Source organism: Scyliorhinus torazame, chromosome 20 (assembly GCF_047496885.1).
Source record: "Scyliorhinus torazame isolate Kashiwa2021f chromosome 20, sScyTor2.1, whole genome shotgun sequence".
Lineage (NCBI taxonomy): Eukaryota > Metazoa > Chordata > Chondrichthyes > Carcharhiniformes > Scyliorhinidae > Scyliorhinus > Scyliorhinus torazame.
In genome coordinates, this window is record NC_092726.1 from 7,107,577 (window position 1) to 7,124,011 (window position 16,435).

The 16,435-nt window shown below is 50.6% G+C and overlaps 1 protein-coding gene across 5 annotated transcripts in view; it reads right to left on the reverse strand.

The window, feature by feature from the left end:
• The window catches only part of LOC140396840 (triacylglycerol hydrolase DDHD2-like), a 158,428-nt gene that overhangs the window by 68,438 nt on the left and 73,555 nt on the right, over nt 1–16,435 (reverse strand). Inside the window, exons 1-2 of one of the 5 annotated variants that reach the window (XM_072485608.1) lie at nt 3,006–3,138; nt 449–842 (exon numbers count right to left, since the gene is read on the reverse strand). In XM_072485608.1, coding sequence (XP_072341709.1) covers nt 449–811 — 363 coding nt within the window. In that variant the 5' untranslated portion in view covers nt 812–842; nt 3,006–3,138. Of the gene's footprint in view, nt 1–448; nt 843–2,463; nt 2,532–2,613; nt 2,913–2,960; nt 3,139–16,435 lie in introns of those variants that run through there. The other 4 variants (XM_072485609.1, XM_072485607.1, XM_072485605.1 and 1 more) reach the window with 4 other exon arrangements.

Below are 16,435 nucleotides of genomic sequence, written 5' to 3' on the forward strand. Positions count from 1 at the left end.
TTCGGGAACATCAGATGGAATCAGCGGCAGTTCATGGCTTTCACCGGGGCTGAAATCCTGTCACGGTTCGAGATGAAGTCGCTGAGGGAGAAACCTTTTTTGCCCAGGGGGTGGTGAGATTCTGCGACTCGCTGCCTGATAGGGGCGGTGGAGGCAGAGACCCTCAGTAAGTATTTAGATCTGCACTTGTGGTCTCAGGGCAGCCACGGCCAAATGCTGGGAAATGGGATTAGAATAGTTAGGTGGCTGTTTCTACCCGGCGCAGTACCATTTCCCCTCCGACCAGTATGGTGAGGACGAGGTGGCACGCCAGCTTCCCGAGCCACACTCGTCTTCCGGGATTGCCGGGTGCCCTGCTCCCCCCCCACCCTAATTCCCAGGAGGCAGAAACCCCTCCTCGACGAAATTCACCAACCTCGAGTCGGGCAACGCTCACTCACTCACTCACCTGCTGGGCCCCAGCAGCCTGGGGACAGGTTTGCCGCTGCAGGTGGTCAGACTGGGAGATGCCAACGGCGTCGCCCTCCCGCTGCACGCGGTGGGATACGCTGCCCTCCCTCCGGACCTCGCTGCCGGCCGCCATGCCAGTCTCCTGCCCCACCGCTGCCTCCCAGCAGGCGGCACTGGCGGGTGGTTGAACGTTTCTCATCCAGGTGACAGCCGGCACGGGGAGCGTTGGCTGCCAAGGTGGCACCTGGCCGTCCATCGTCGCCGGCAACAATTCCGGCGGCTTCGTATCGACATCCAGAGCTCCACCTGTACTTTGCAGTTCATCGCCGGTGCCATGAGCGGGAGAGGGTGGCCTGTCCATGTTTCTCACTGAAGGAGGTCCACCCAAACCCCTGTAAACAAAACCACAAGAAGAGTTTTAGTGCCGCAGTTCGCTGCAGTCACCCACATTTCATGTTGAAAATCACACAAATGGATGGTCTGCTGAATCAATGAACCGTTTCTCAATCTCTGTCCCACCGTGCAACCCAGCCACTCCCAACACAACCCTGCACTTCAAGACAGCGCCTTAGACACAGGAGAATATCCAGCAGCACGGTTCAATTCCCGTACCAGCCTCCCCGAACAGGCGCCGGAATGTGGCGACTAGGGGCTTCTCACAGTAACTTCATTGAAGCCTACTTGTGACAATAAGCGATTTTCATTTCAATATTCCCCCGAGTCCCTCAGATGCTCTCACTATTTTGCAGATGGTCCCCAGGATTGGCAGTATTTCCATGGGGTTGACTCGAGTGCCAGGATGTGTAAGATACGCTGTGGCGCAAGCAGTAAATTGCCTAACTTGGCCATTCCTGGTTATTTGGGGCATCAGGAGCAGTGTGTGGCGGCCAGGCACAGGTAGCAGGGCTGGAGACCAGGGACAGTTAGGCATGTGTAACGCTGGAGGGTCCAAGTGGAGGCATGTTCTTCAACTTGACAGTCAGACCCGCCGCCATTCTGGTCAATTCTCACTGGTTTGGGTAACTTGCATGAAGTCAACATTGACACTTTCACAGAATGGCATGTTGCCCCCTCCCTCAGATTCAGCGCCTGGCCCTCACCCAAGTATCCAGTCTGCTTGCGGAATATTATTTAGCCGGCAATGCCACCCTGTGGAGCCAGTCTCCATTCATGCGCCCTACCTCCCCTTCCCAATCCCAAGCAGGGATTCCCTGGACCAGGAAGCCTGGCTGGTCTCCATTCTGCATTTCCACAGCTCCTGAGGTAGGAAGGGCAACATGTGGACATCCAACTGCTGCTACTGAGCAGAGGATCAGTCTGGACCATCCTGGTGGACCTCCAGGACAGAATGCCACCCGACCTCTTGGGCCATTTCACCTGGGGTTGAGGCCTCTGCTTCACATCCTCCACACCCGTGGGGGCTACCAGTGACACACACACACTAGCTGCTTTTCTACTTCCACACATTCACCTGAACTGATCTGGGTTCAAAATTCAGCAGCTTTTTTTTTGGAAATGACAGATTCAAAGTGGAGCTCACCCCCTCAGGCCCAAAGCACCCCGTGCGGTTCCAGCACCGGCAGCTTTGTGGTGTCACTCTGGGGTTCTGCGGGGTCGGGGAGTTGGGCAAACTTCTGGCCCAGTTGCTCAGGTGCAGTTTGGTGGTGGTGGAACCGAGGGCAGCTTTGGTCAGATTGATGCCAATCGTTGTGAGAGAGGGATTGTGAAGAGAGAATGAGCAGGGGACAAGTGGTATCCCAATGTCGGGGGGGGGGGCTCCTTGTATTGTGCCTCACAGTTCTCAGCCATGCCAAAGAGGACTCAACGTCAGCTGACCTCAAACCAGGCCAGGAAGATTGCTGAAACTGGCTTTAGTCCAGGTCAGGCCTGATCATCGAGTACGGGAGGGGGGGGGGGGGGGGGGAGACACCAAACACACAAACCCTTTCCCAGCAGACAGGGGGCAATCACTCGGAGGACAAGCTTGAGGAATGAGCCCCCACCCTTACTCACATGAGGGAGGAGGGGGACACGAACCCCTTTCCGAGTGAAGGCTGGCTGGACATTCAGCAGCCGCGAACACAAAGACAAGACAGGAGGGGAAAGGGGAGGGAGAGGGAGAGAAGGGGGGTAGCCACAGAGAAGGGGAGCGGAGGGACCTACTTGTGTTGGGGGCAACCCCCGGGAGCAACAGCTGGAGTCGGATTGTATCCATTTCAATTGGTTACTCGGCCAATGGAACGTAGCGACTGCTTCAAATGATACAATGTCCAGGGCGACATTCCAACTGCAGTGCGCACGCGCCGCGTCGCCTGCCTGCAGCTCAGCAGCTCCGTGTCCAGCCTGGGGAGGGGGGATGTCTGTGTGTGTGTGAGCAGAGCAAGCGGCCCTTCCTCACCCCCCGGGCTTCCTTTCTCTTCCAGCACAACGTCAGCCACTAGATTGGGCGTCAGCACGCAGACTCCCGGGGGGGGTTAGTTTGCAAATGTCGCCCTCTTTGCATTATCTACCTGGCTGCAGAAACCCTCCACTCCACCGAGTCTGGAACCACCCACCTTTCGCAGCGCTGACAGCTGGGGGAATGGGGCTTCCCTTGCTCCAGACTCCCCCCTGACGGAGGCTTCACACCATCGCCTTGCCAATACGGGACAAAGTGCAACTTCCTGCATTTTCCGGCTCATCAGCCCTGCCTTGTCCTGTCCTGTCCCTCCCCCACATACCATGTGACAGGGCAGGGAACAGGCACTGCTTTCCCTGGGGGAGGGAATCCAGCTCTTAAGACCCTCACACTTCACTCCATGGTCAATCAAGTCCCCAAATCTATAAAGCAGGGGACTGCTGATCCAGGACTCTGTGGAAATCCCACAACAGAAACTGATCTCTGAAATAAAACAGGACCAGGTCATCCGGCCCAACGTCAAACCCTACTGTCACCAGTTGTGGTCAAGCCCCATCTGGTTAGTGTCCTTCAGGGAGGAAAATCTGCCGTCCTTATCCGGTCAAGCCTACATGTGATTCCAGACCCACACAGCAACGTGGCTGACTCTCCCCTGCTCCCTCACAAGCCACTCGGTGGTGTTCAAGAACGTGGTTCATCAGTAGCTCAAGGGGATGAAGTTTGGGTGATAAACACAGGGTTTTGCCCAACCATGTCCCCCATCCCATGCATGATTTCAAATTAAACATTCCTTCAATACAAATGGCAGCACATCCTTCCTTCCCTCACCCCCATTGCCACTGTCTCAATGGGGCAATGAGCAGTGCGCAGGGTATTTCCTGTCATTGTGTTGCCCTACACCAGGACAACATTAATTCGGAGCACGGACAATGCCGAGTGTTATAACCCCATTGGAGATCCCGTGATCAGGACATACGGTTCCCCATGACCTCCCCGGTGTGGTATTACCATAACTATCAGCATTGCAAGGATTAATGCAGTGTCGAGAGTAGCCACGAGAGGGAGCTGCAGTTACAACTATATAAGGCAGTGATGCTCGACCTCAGGGGAGGAGTGTATGCAGGAGATAGCTAGTGAAGGTAATAAGAGCAGATAGTGTGAGGTTAGATTATAGTTTATACCAGGAGTGAGATTAGCAGTAGATGAGTGTAGTTAGATGTAATTAATCAGTTAGGTATTCTTAAGGACTCAGTATCGAATCCCAGTTTCGTAGTGTAAATAAAATCATAGTTTTGTGGAAGTAAAAGCTATACGGTGGTCTTTGTGAACACTACGCCAACCATCCTAAATAAGCAACACAAAGAATACCACACCCAGAATCTGAACTTCCCCTTCAATGGGGCAAGGCTTCCTCTTCACAAGGAGAGCCCCAACTCCTATAAAAAAGCCGACCTGGATGCAGGTGGAGGGGAGGAGATCCTTCGGGGAGCGGAGGAGTTTGAGATTTGTATTGTAATAAACCTTGCTTGTTAATTTCTACTCATTGTCCATGCGTCCAGTTTACCGCGGATTCAACACCGAGAATAACTGGGGAAAAAAAGGGGAGCAGCTTCAGAAAGTGGTGTGGGGATGGTGGCGAGGGGGGGGGGGGGGGAAAGAGGGGGAGAGGAGACTGGGAGATCAACCTAATGGGGCAGTAAGAGACACAAACAGTGTGAGGCACATGTGCTACCCCTGGGAATGGAGAAGTGAGTGTTAAAATTCATTTGAACTATGGGGGAATAAAAGGAGGGTTAAACCAGGGAGTGGAATCTCTAAAACATGGTAAGTGTCAGACTTCAAACAGCAGAGGCAGCAATCAGCAAACACAGGGCTAATAAAAGCCTCCTTTGTTAGATCACATTGGATTAAGCAATCTTTTGCAGAACATGGTGGAACGGTTTCATTAGCCAATCATAGAATCATTTTAAAAAAAAATCTTTTTATTGGCATTTCTCATATTTATAAACAGTTGTATATATACACATCACATTTTTCTCGCCTGCGCTAATTTCCTTTATTATACAGAGAGGTTTTGTTTGTCCTTCGTCTAACTGACCCTACGTGCCTTTCATTGCCCTCTGGATCGGTCTATGGTTCCTCCCCCTTCCCCCCAGGTTGCGCAGTCCTTTTGGTAACTCATCCACCTTGGTGTTTTGCTAATCATAGAATCATAGAATTTACAGTGCATAAGGAGGCCATTTGGCCCATCGAGTCTGCACCGGCCCTTGGAAAGAGCATCCTACTTAAGGTCACATCCCCACCCTATCCCAGTAACCCCACCTAACCTTTTTGGACACGAAGGGCAATTTATCACGGCCAATCGACCGAACCTGCACATCTTTGGGCTGTGGGAGGAAACCGGAGCACCCGGAGGAAACCCACGCAGATACGGGGGAGAACGTGCAGACTCCGCACAGACAGCGACCCAAGCCGGGAATCGAACCCGGGGCCCTGGCGCTGTGAAGCAACAGTGCTAACCACTGTGCTCCCGTGCTGCCCTTGGGTTTCGGATGTTCACAGTGTGGTAGGAGATGCCGTGAAGCCCTCACCCAATCAGTGAGCACAGCAGAACTCGCAGCTTGTGGGTTAAGTGTGGGGAAAGAGAGCGAGAGAGAGAGAGTGCTATCAATGTGTTCCTGCAAACAATTCCCGGCAATGGCTCAATCTCTCTGATCAGCAGTCCAAAACTGCCAGTCATAGCAATTGACAATCCTGCGATGCTGGGGGTACAGCTGGGATTAATACTGTTGCTTCTGCCAAACCTGGTGTTTTAAGAGGAGATTCCCCTCTGAAGGGCCTGTAAATGTACAGAGAAACTACACCTTCTTCGACAAATCAAAATCAGGAGAGAGGAGTCGCTGTAACAGAGTAGAGACATCAATACAAACATAGGGTGTTCCTATGGAATCCTGAAGGGTGTTGAATTACATGAATTGGCGGCCCAAGTGAAATACCACTGACCTTTCCTTTGGCGATACAACAATATGAAGTTACCTATACCCCATCTATCTGAATTCATAGAAAACCGAACAGGATGTGTGTCGTAGGGTGGCTGGCTACTTTGGTCTCAAATTCCCCCCAGTTCCAAACTTCTCGGAAAAGTCAGCTGAGTGGAGAATCAGGTGTGACGTGTTACAGTGGCTGGTTAAGATCTAGGATGGTTGTAGCAGACACAACAATAACTTTCAAACAGGTGTTGGACAGAGGCTTAATGCCGAAACGTCTGCCAAGCTGTGAGGAACCGGGCTTATTCAACGCTTCTTCCAATCAGCTGGGACACTTGCAATGTGCTGAATGGCCTCATTCTCTGCTCTACTGGACAAATAAAGACTAATTCTGAATATGTTCAAATTGCTAACCTTTGAAAGATCCTTCCCCCCCTCTAAACTGCTCCTTTGAACTGTTCAAGTATTGGTCTCCTTATCGACGGAAAGATGTAAATGTGTTGGGAGCAGTTCAGAGAAGGTTTACCAGACAAATACCAGGAATGGACGGGTTGTCTTCTGAGGAAAGGTTTGGGACAGGCGAGGCTTGTGGCCACTAGAGTTTAGACGAGTACAAGGTGATGTAATCAAAACTTTGAAGATCCCGAACGTATAGACAGGGTGGATGTGGAGAAGATTGTTCTATCTGTCAATTCAGATACTTTCAATCAGTTTACTCAAACGGTTTTACCGAGGCATCTTTTAATCGTGAGGAGAACAAAGGACAAACACAAGGATAAATTCAATCTTTATTGAACATACAATTAACCCAAAATATGTAATACGAGAAACCCCCGAGATTCGGTTATGCGACCCACCAAGATGGCTCGATTGAACTGTGTGTCCGGTTCTCGAGTCCCTCTGGTTCGCCGTCACAAAGGTCAGTCTCGCTGGGAGCTCCTTCCTTCCTTCCACAATGTCTCCAGTGCCTCTGCCTGGGGTCTTTGCTGCTGATGTGCCTCGGGTGCCTCTTTCTATCCCCTCTCCCTTCACGTCCTTTTGTCATTTCCTCTGGCTTTCTGCCAATGAGGCCTCGGGATGGGGCCTGCGCACCCAGTGGTGGGGTTGCCAGGACACCCGAGCCCGGCCCAGGTGTCCACCCCTGGTGGTGTGGGCTTCACATAACCTGTCCCCATACAAGGTAACAGCAGAAACTCGAGAGTCTGGCTCGATCTGGGCTGAGGACAATAGACGGGTGCTTGTCAATAGGGTGCCATGATCTCCTGATGGATGATTGACGGGTTTGTTCCAGGCATGTTTCTGGAATCATGGTCTGTGGGTTGTGTATCGGTCAAGTCTGAATTCCCCGCAGCCTGCCTGAGGTTCGACTGCAGTTCAAGTTAAAGTGCCCAATTCTTGAATATAAAATATCTAATTTAATCAGGCTCAAAACTAGGCCCTGTCAAGTTACCACAAGATGTTTCCTCTTCTGGGACAATCTACAACTTCGATCACTAATAAAAAAATAAGGGTGTGGTATTATAGGTATTACGGTACCTGATAGACTAAAGCACCATTGGTGGAAACTGTATGCTTTCTATTGGTTAGAATGTATGATGGCTCCGCCCTGCTGTAGCGCACAAAGACTCCCGAGAGACGAATCGAGGTGAAGTCGATGAGGCTTTATTAAGCGTGACTCGTTCCCCGCAGTTCAGCAACAGACTGGAGCTGCGGGGAGAATTCCTGGTTCTTATACTCCGCCTTCAGGGCGGAGCTAGAGATCAACAGCCAACCAGGACCCGGGATCTGTCAGCCAATTGCATCACGGCTTCACAGTCCCACATGACCCCAAATGCATACTACCACATTCACCCCTTGTTAAAAATGAATCCGGCAGGGTGGTGCTTCGCATGGTGGTAGGGGTTTACAAGGCTGGTCCTGGGAGGAAAAAAACTTTTGCATGTCATTACAGTGCCCTACACTGGGCTATGTACAGGGTTTTTTGTTTTGAACTATTTACAGTATTCGTAAGAGGGAAAAGGAAACAAAAACATTCTCGTTAAATCCACAACATTCTAGTGTTACACCGATGCCACGAGTCGGGCGGGCGGTCTGGTCGTCCTTGTCGATCGCCTCAGCCCCGGTGGTGGTGGTGCTTGTTCCAGTGTTGTCGCCTCCGGGAGCTTTACGGTTTCTGCTTCAGCTTCACTTGTGGTCGGACCTGGGAGGAGGACCGATCCTCCCAGGAAGGGGGCTGTCGCGGGGTGCGCCGGTGGCAGGGAGGGGGTGATTGGTGTCGAGGGGGTGTGTGTGTTGCCGGCAGGCGCCAGATCTCGCAGGGAGACCGTGTCCTGTCGGCCGTCGGGGTACTCCACGTAGGCGTACTGCGGGTTCGCGTGGAGGAGGTGAAACCTCTCGACCAATGGGTCCGACTTGTGCGCACGCACATGTTTCCGGAGCAAGATGGGTCCTGGGGAAGCCAGCCAGGTCGGCAGCAACGTTCCAGAGGAGGACTTCCTGGGGAAGACAAGGAGGCGCTCATGAGGCGTTTGGTTAGTGGTACACAGTAGCGACCGGATGGAGTGGAGGGCGTCCGGGAGGACCTCCTGCCACCGTGAAACTGGGAGATCCCTGGACCGTAGGGCCAGTAGGACGGTCTTCCAGACCGTGCCGTTTGTCCGAGCAACTCTTTTTCTAAAAGTCTTTGGCGGATTTGGGCAGAGTTCATACCAGCCACAAACGCATCGCGAATTAACATGTCCGTGTGTTCAATCGCGTTTACCGGCGGGCAGCTGCAGGCCCGTCCCAAAATTAGCAGCGTGGCGTAGAATTCGTCCAGCGATTCTCCGGGACTTTGCCGTCTCGTTGCGAGTTGGTAGCGTGCGTAGATCTGGTTCACTGGGCGAACATAGATGCTTTTTAGTGCTGCGAACGCCGTCTGGAAATCCTCTGCGTCTTCTATGAGAGGGTAAATTTCCGGGCTTACCCTCGAGTGCAGGACCTGTAGTTTCTGGTCTTCTGTGACCCGGCCGGGGGCCGTTCGGAGGTAGGCTTCGAAACAAGTCTGCCAGTGTTTAAAAACTGCTGCTGAGTTCACTGCGTGGGGGCTGATCCTCAGGCATTCCGGGACGATCCTGAGCTCCATAGTCCTTTAAGCACACTTAATAAATTGTAGCGCACAAAGACTCCCGAGAGACGAATAGAGGTGAAGTTGATGAGGCTTTATTAAGCGTGACTCGTTCCCCGCAGTTCAGCAACAGACTGGAGCTGCGGGGAGAATTCCTGGTTCTTATACTCCGCCTTCAGGGCGGAGCTAGAGATCAACAGCCAACCAGGACCCGGGATCTGTCAGCCAATGACATCACGGCTTCACAGTCCCACATGACCCCTAATGCATACTACCACACCTGCTAGGTGGGGTATAAGAACCCGTGCCGCCCCAGCAGCCTCCATTCTGTACCTGAGCTGCTGGGGGAAACATCTAGCTTATTAAAGCCTTCAGTTGGACGACAACCTCGCTTTAGTGGCCATTGATCGTGAATCAAAGGGGTGCCCCATTGAAAATGTAGACCTGGAGAACTATTTTCTCTCAGAGGGTGGAGGGTCTCGGGAACTCTCTTCCTCAGCGGAAGCAGAGCCTGTGAATATTTGTGAGGCACAGCTGGAGAGATGCCTGATAAACAAGGGAGGGTGAAAGATTATTGGGGGTGGGGTCGGCAGGAATGGGAGTTTGAAATTCCAATAAAATCAGCCATGATCTTATGGAATGGCGCAGCAGGCTCGAGGGGCCGAATGGCCTACTCCTGCTACACCCCTGAAGAGCCTCGTTTGCAGATCACAGTACCATGCACTTCTCCTGTTGTTAGCAGAGAATAAGAAGTCATGTGATAATTTATTCATCAGTCATCCAATTTTTAAATTTAAAAAAAAATAAATGTTTTGTTAAAGTTTTCCAATGAGTGTTTTTACACAACTAAAATAGAAATACCGATAGTAATAAAAAAATAACAATAAACATAGCCCAAAGCTTACAATGAAACTACTTACACAACAGAATTCCCCCCCCCCCCTCCCCCCCAGGATGCTGCTGCTGCTGACACTTACTGCTCCACTAGAAAGTTAAGGAAAGGTTGCCACCGCCGGGAGAACCCCATAAAGGACCCTCTCAAGGTGAACTTTATTCGCTCCAGGCTGAGGAACCCCGCATATCGCTAACCCAGGTCTCCACACCAGGGGGTTTTGAGCCCCTCCACATTAGCAAGACCCGTCTCCGGGCTACCAGGGAGGCAAAGGCCAGGACCTCGGCCTCTTTCACTTCCTGCCCTCCCGGATCCTCCGCCACCCCAAATATCGCTACCGCTGGGCTCGCCTTCACCCGAGCGTCCAAAACCCTAGACATCACCCTCGCAAACCCCTGCCAGAGTTCTTTAAGTGCCGGGCATGCCCAAAACATATGGGCATGGTTCGCCGGACCCCCCCCGCACACTCGGGCACCTGTCCTCCACCCCAAAAATCCTACTCATTCTTGCCGCCGTTTCTGTGCCCAATGCACCACCTTAAACTGGATTAATCCGAGCCTGGTACATGATGAGGAGGAGTTCACCCTGCCCAGGGCATCGGCCCACAGGCCCTCGCCCAGCTCCTCGCCCAGCTCCTCCTCCCACTTATCTTTCAACTCCCCCACTGAGGCTTCCTCCACCTCCTGCAGCTCCTGATATCTGTCCAACACCTTCCCCTCCCCTACCCAGACGCCAGACACCACCCTATCCTGGATCCTACGTGGGGGCAGCCGCGGGAATGTCCCCACCTGTTTTCTAAGGAAGTCCTGCACCTGAAGGTACCTGAACGCAGTCCCCGGGGGCAGGCCGAACCTCTCCTCCAGCGCCTGCATGCTGGGGAAAGCCCCGTCTATAAACAGGTCCCCCATCCTCCTAATACCTGCCCTATACCAGCCTTGGTATCCCCCATCCAACCTACCCGGAGCAAATCTGTGGTTATTCCATATCGGGGTCCACACCGAGGCCCCTCCTCTCCCCTGTGTCTCCTCCACTGCCCCCAGATCCTCAGTGCCCCCGTCACCACCGGACTAGTGGTGCGGGGTTTTATTCGCCCACACAAATCCCGTCACAATCCTATTCACCCACTTGAAGGAGGACTCGGGGATGAAAATGGGGAGGCACTGGAATATGCAGAGGAACCAGGGGAGAACCGTCATCTTCACAGTCTGCACCCGTCTCGCCAGTGAAAGCGGAAGCATATCCCACCTTTTAAACTCTCCCTCCATCTGCTCCACGAGCCGGGTTAAGTTGAGCCTGTGCAGGGCATCCCAGTTCCTGGCCACTTGTATCCCCAAGTACCAAACGCTCCTCTCCACTATCCTGAGCGGGAGCACCCTCGGTCTCTCCTCCTGGCCCCTACCGTGGACCACGAACAGCTCACTCTTTAAAACGTTCAACTTATACCCCAAGAACCTCCCGAAGTCCCCCAGGATCCGCATGACCTCCTCCATCCCCTCCAACGGGTCCGAAATATACAACAGCAGGTCATCCGGGTAGAGAGAGAGACACGGTGCACCTCCCCTCCACGCACCAGCCCCCTCCAATCCCCCGAAGTCCTGAGCGCAATGGCCAACGGCTCACTTAGCAGGGCAAACAGCAACGGGGACAGGGGGCACACCTGCCTCGTCCCCCGATGCAGCCTGAAATATTCCGACCTTAGCCGGTTTGTGGACACACTCGCTACAGGGGCCTGATACAGCAGCTTGACCCATCCTATAAATCCCTCCCCAAATCCAAACCTGCCTAGCGCCTCACACAGATACTCCCACTCCACCCTGTCAAAGGCCTTCTCCACGTCCATCGCAGCCACCACCTCCACCTCCCCCCCCCTCCGAGGGCATCATGATAATATTCAGGAGCCTCCTCACGTTCGTGTTCAGCTGCCTGCCCTTAACAAACCCCGTCTGGTCCTCCCCAATCACTCCCGGGACACAGTCCTCTATTCTGGTGGCCAGAATTTTTGCCAACAGCTTGGCATCCACATTCAGGAGCGATATCGGCCTGTAGGTCCCACACTGAAGCGGATCCTTCTCCTTCTTCAGGATGAGCGAGATCAATGCCTGCGACATTGTCGGAAGGAGGATCCCTTTCTCCTTTGCCTCATTGAAGGTTCTCATCAGGAGCGGGCTCAGCAGGTCCGAGAACTTCTTATAAAATTCTACAGGGAAGCCGTCCGGGCCTGGGGCCTTGCCCGTCTGCATGCCTGCCAGCCCCCTGACTACCTCCTCCAACCCAATCGGGGCCCCCAGTCCCTCCACCTGACGAATGTGATATAAAATAGTTACTTTAGAGATATTAGTTACTGTAATGTAAACATAGGCCGGTCTGATTCTGTTAGTTCACAGACAAAGGATTTTAGAACGCATGGCAATGCAAGGGGCAGGGGTGTCCAGATAAGGAGGAGAAAAGGATGCTGGGTAATAGGAGGCCAGAGGAAGGGATTGGAAGTGAGCCAATCGGGATGTATGGCCAGGTCACGAGGAGTATAGGATGACCTATGGGAATCGTGTATGTGAAACTTGATGCCATTTGAATGTATTTGCAGAAATCCCTTTGTCTCCTTCTTCATTCGTTTTCCAGGGGTCTAGGAGACTAGCTGTGTCCTGTGCCTCTGTGAAATGAATCAGGCTTGCAAGTCAAATAAAATAACTAATGCTGTACCTGCAAAACCATCTCGATTTTTATTGAGGCCAGACTGACGGGTAAAGAAATTTATATTTGTCATTTGGTGCCTGAAACCCGGGATTTCTCAAGACGGTTCTGACCAACCGCGAAATCAGAATTAGACTGATTATGAACAGGAGGATGGGGAAAAAGGGCCCACAATGTACAGCTGGAAAATGACCTTGCATTGATTTTTCCCCTCTTCTTGTTGTCTGATTAGTCTGGTCACTCGCGGTTGGTACGGAAAGATCGTCTCGACGAAGGTCAGTCTGGGGATTAGAAATTTAATTGATGGGATTTCATATTGTTGATTCGGCTTGGGTTAGGTTATGGGTTGATGCAACATCTAAACAGAGATGATTCAATTCCATGTGTGAGTTCTGATTCGGCTTGGGTTAGGTTATGGGTTGATGCAACATCTAAACAGAGACGATTCAATTCCATGTGTGAGTTCTGATTCGGCTTTGGTTAGGTTATGGGTTGATGCAACATCTAAACAGAGATGATTCAATTCCATGTGTGAGTGTTTTAAATTTCTCGTTGATTAAGCTAAAATTGTATCCTTGGACTGTAGTGGTGAGAAATGCAGTCTTGAGGACTAGTTAGCGATTATGGGGAATTGCTTGGATAAATTTCAAAACAAAGAACATCCATAGAACTGGATGCTGCATGTTAGTTAAAGCAGAAGTCTCTCAAAGGGTTAACAGCAGCAGCCAAAGTTAAAGACGACAGATAGTGCTTCTCACTCAGGCCTTGAGATAACAGCAGCAGCCTGTGGTGTAATCGGATACCTTTCCTTTGAGTCAGTGAACTCCAGCAAAGTGACGTTTTGAATTAATTAAAGGAAACCAGTGGGTTTCTCCACCTCTTTGATAAAAGTTATTATTTTCGAAAGCAAGTGATTGAAATTGCCAGAATCTTCTGTTTTACTTACTTGAAATAATGTTTATCTCATTTTATTTGTGAATTAATAGAAACTGAAAGAAGCTCACTGACACCATTTTAAAAAGTGTAAATCTGGAGATGACAGTTGACTTTGCTCCGGTATACATCACCGCAGCTAACTGCTCCCTCATTGATAGCAGCCAACATTTTTGTGAATGTAAGAAAAACTTGTTAAAAGAAAAATTGTTAAGATAAAGAATTAATTAAGTTGTAAATGTTATACAAGTTTGTGTTAAGCAAATCGTAAATTTAGTTCTGAGTTGAGATCAGAGCTAAGCTTGCAAGTTGCAGTAATTTAATTTGAATTTTCAAACATTTTAAGTTTTAAAAGAACACTGTTAGAACCTTTTCAATAATTTTGCCAAGGAGCAAAAATTGCCATTGGTTATAAATAAGCAAAAAAAAATAAATATATATAATAATAATAAAAAAGAAAGAGCCAAAGTATGAAAGCTAAAGAGTTAATTAGATTATGGAGACAATATTGTCAACATGAGAGGGATAAGATCATGTTATTAAGTTGGCAAGAAAATGCCCTTAAAATGGGGATTCCAATTAGTGAAGAGGGAACAAAACAAACAATGGGCTATGTAGTTCAATGGCTGGCCTTGCATTGACAGAGACAGAAGATGAAGATTAGGACAATTTGACCAGGTCGGCTAGGATTCCGACTGCACCTGTAGAATTGTCTGCACTAATTCCGGAACCACCAGAGTATCATAATTTATATCCAGTCACTGCTCCCCAGATTCAAATCATGCCAGTCACTCCAGCCCCTTTGGTTGATAGCGTGGGTCCTAATTTACCATCTTCACGATCTAAGAGGGAAGAGGAGCTCTGTTCCACAAGCCCAGTTAGCTCTAGGACCCGATCTCGGACAGCGAGAGAAGGGCCTGATCCTATCCAGAAACAATCAAGCATACCACCTAAATCCCTTCAGACCGATAAGAGGGAACAGCAAACTCCGAGAACAAAGGGAGAGGAAAGGGATGGTTCTGAAGAGAAAGAGCTCCCTCTAGTGACAGGGAGGGACGTCGAAGTCTTGGAAGAGCCGGAGGAAATAGCTCGAGTGCCCCTTGGTGAGACTCGGAGACAGTTGCCGAACTGGAAGGATATCAAACCCACCCAAAGGGACCCTCAGCTCCTCTTTATGGCCCACCGTATGTACCAACAGTTTTACAACCGCCGCCCCCTCTGAGGAGCCATTGGTCGACTGGGAAAAAAGGACGGGGCAGATATAGAGGGAGCAATGCATGTTTTAATTGCGGCCGTGCAGATCACTGGCAACAGGAATGCCCCTTTAAAAGACAGGCAGCAGAAGGAGACTACCCGACCCAAAGGAGGGGGTACCCACCAAGGGGAGGACAGATGAGAAACACTGACTTCTCCCAGGCAAACCCTTTCCCAACACAGGATTGACTAGCTAATTTAGTCACAAGGACTCTCCAATCGGACAGGGAACCTATTATCTCTCTGCAGATAGGAGATCAACATCACTCATTTGTAATCGACACCGGAGCAGCCATGTCTTCGGTACAATCAGAACTCCGACTACCACTATCCGACCACACGTAGCAATTGTCGGGGTTCCAAGGACAGGTGTGTGAGTATCCTATCTCTGAACCTGTGACAGTCACTTACGAGAATAAGTCTGCAGATCATCAGTTTGTAGTGACTACTGGATTGGACTGTAACTTGTTGGCCCGAGATTTACTGTGTATCTTCCAGCTACAGCTAGAGTACGGAGACGAGGGGGTAACGGTTCAATCATGGAGGATGAGACAACAGTGCTATATTTCTATCACCCCCCCAGTGGTGGACGTTAGGCATTAAACATTCACTGCATCACGTTACCCTGGCCTATGACAGAACTGGACAAAACAGGGAGTTGGAGGACAAATACCGGCCATTAATTGGGACCGAATGGCCAGTCAAAGTTACAGCCACAGTCACGGGAAAAGAAGGTACAGCCGATTTTGTTACAATACCACCACATTTATGGCCACAGTCAGCTTCTGTAGGCCCTCATATTACACGTCAGGTCCACGACCAGTACCATGCCAGGGATCTGGGGCCTATGGTAAGGAGGGCAGTGGATCATTCAGATCCAACAGAGTACGCACTTCAAGTCACGCCAGACGGCACTACCATAAAATATTTTGAGGTCCCTGAAACGATTAACACTCGACTGCAGCCCCGTCTATAGACAAATTAATCCTGTCCTGTCTGGTGATTGGCTGCTCTGTTCTGTGCGCTTACTGGTCATCCTGTGTGTCAATCATTGCCTGTCTGCACTCCATTGTATACATAGATGTATATTATGACAGATATCAACTTAAAAGGTTGGAGAGCTTGACAAAGTTCATTGGAACTTGGAAGGAGAAGGAACACGCACTCTCTCTCTCTCTGTTGTGGAGACAGCTGCTTTATTGTTCTCAAACCAGCGAGTGCCTGGCACAACGTGACTGGAAGCTTGAAATGATCCTGAATCTACAGCAACGTACACAACCTTGCCAGGTCTAACCACCTCAATCCTGGGAGAAAGAAGTACCAAAGCGACAGCTGAACTTCAGAAAGACATTCCAGTGAAAAGATCCTTTCTCATTTTATTTGATCAATATTTTTTCCCCCTCAACTGCCCATTCCCCTGTGTGTTGTTTGTTTGTCTGTTTGTGTGTGGACATAGAGAGAGAAGTTAGAAAGAGGAGGGGGTTGGGAAAGGGGTGTGAGTCAGTTACGTTTTCTGTCTGTTTTAATGACAATACTGTACGCAGTAAAAGGTTACACGTGTTAAAGCTGCAAACCTGGCGTCTGCGGTTTATTGGGCTCAGCCTTGGTTATTTTAACATGATGACTAATTTCACTTGTGGGGGGTGCTGGGCCCAGTGGGGCTGGAATTGACCGTGCACTCGCCCAGGGGGCCGTGACAAAGTGAGTAACTGCTATCGCTGCCA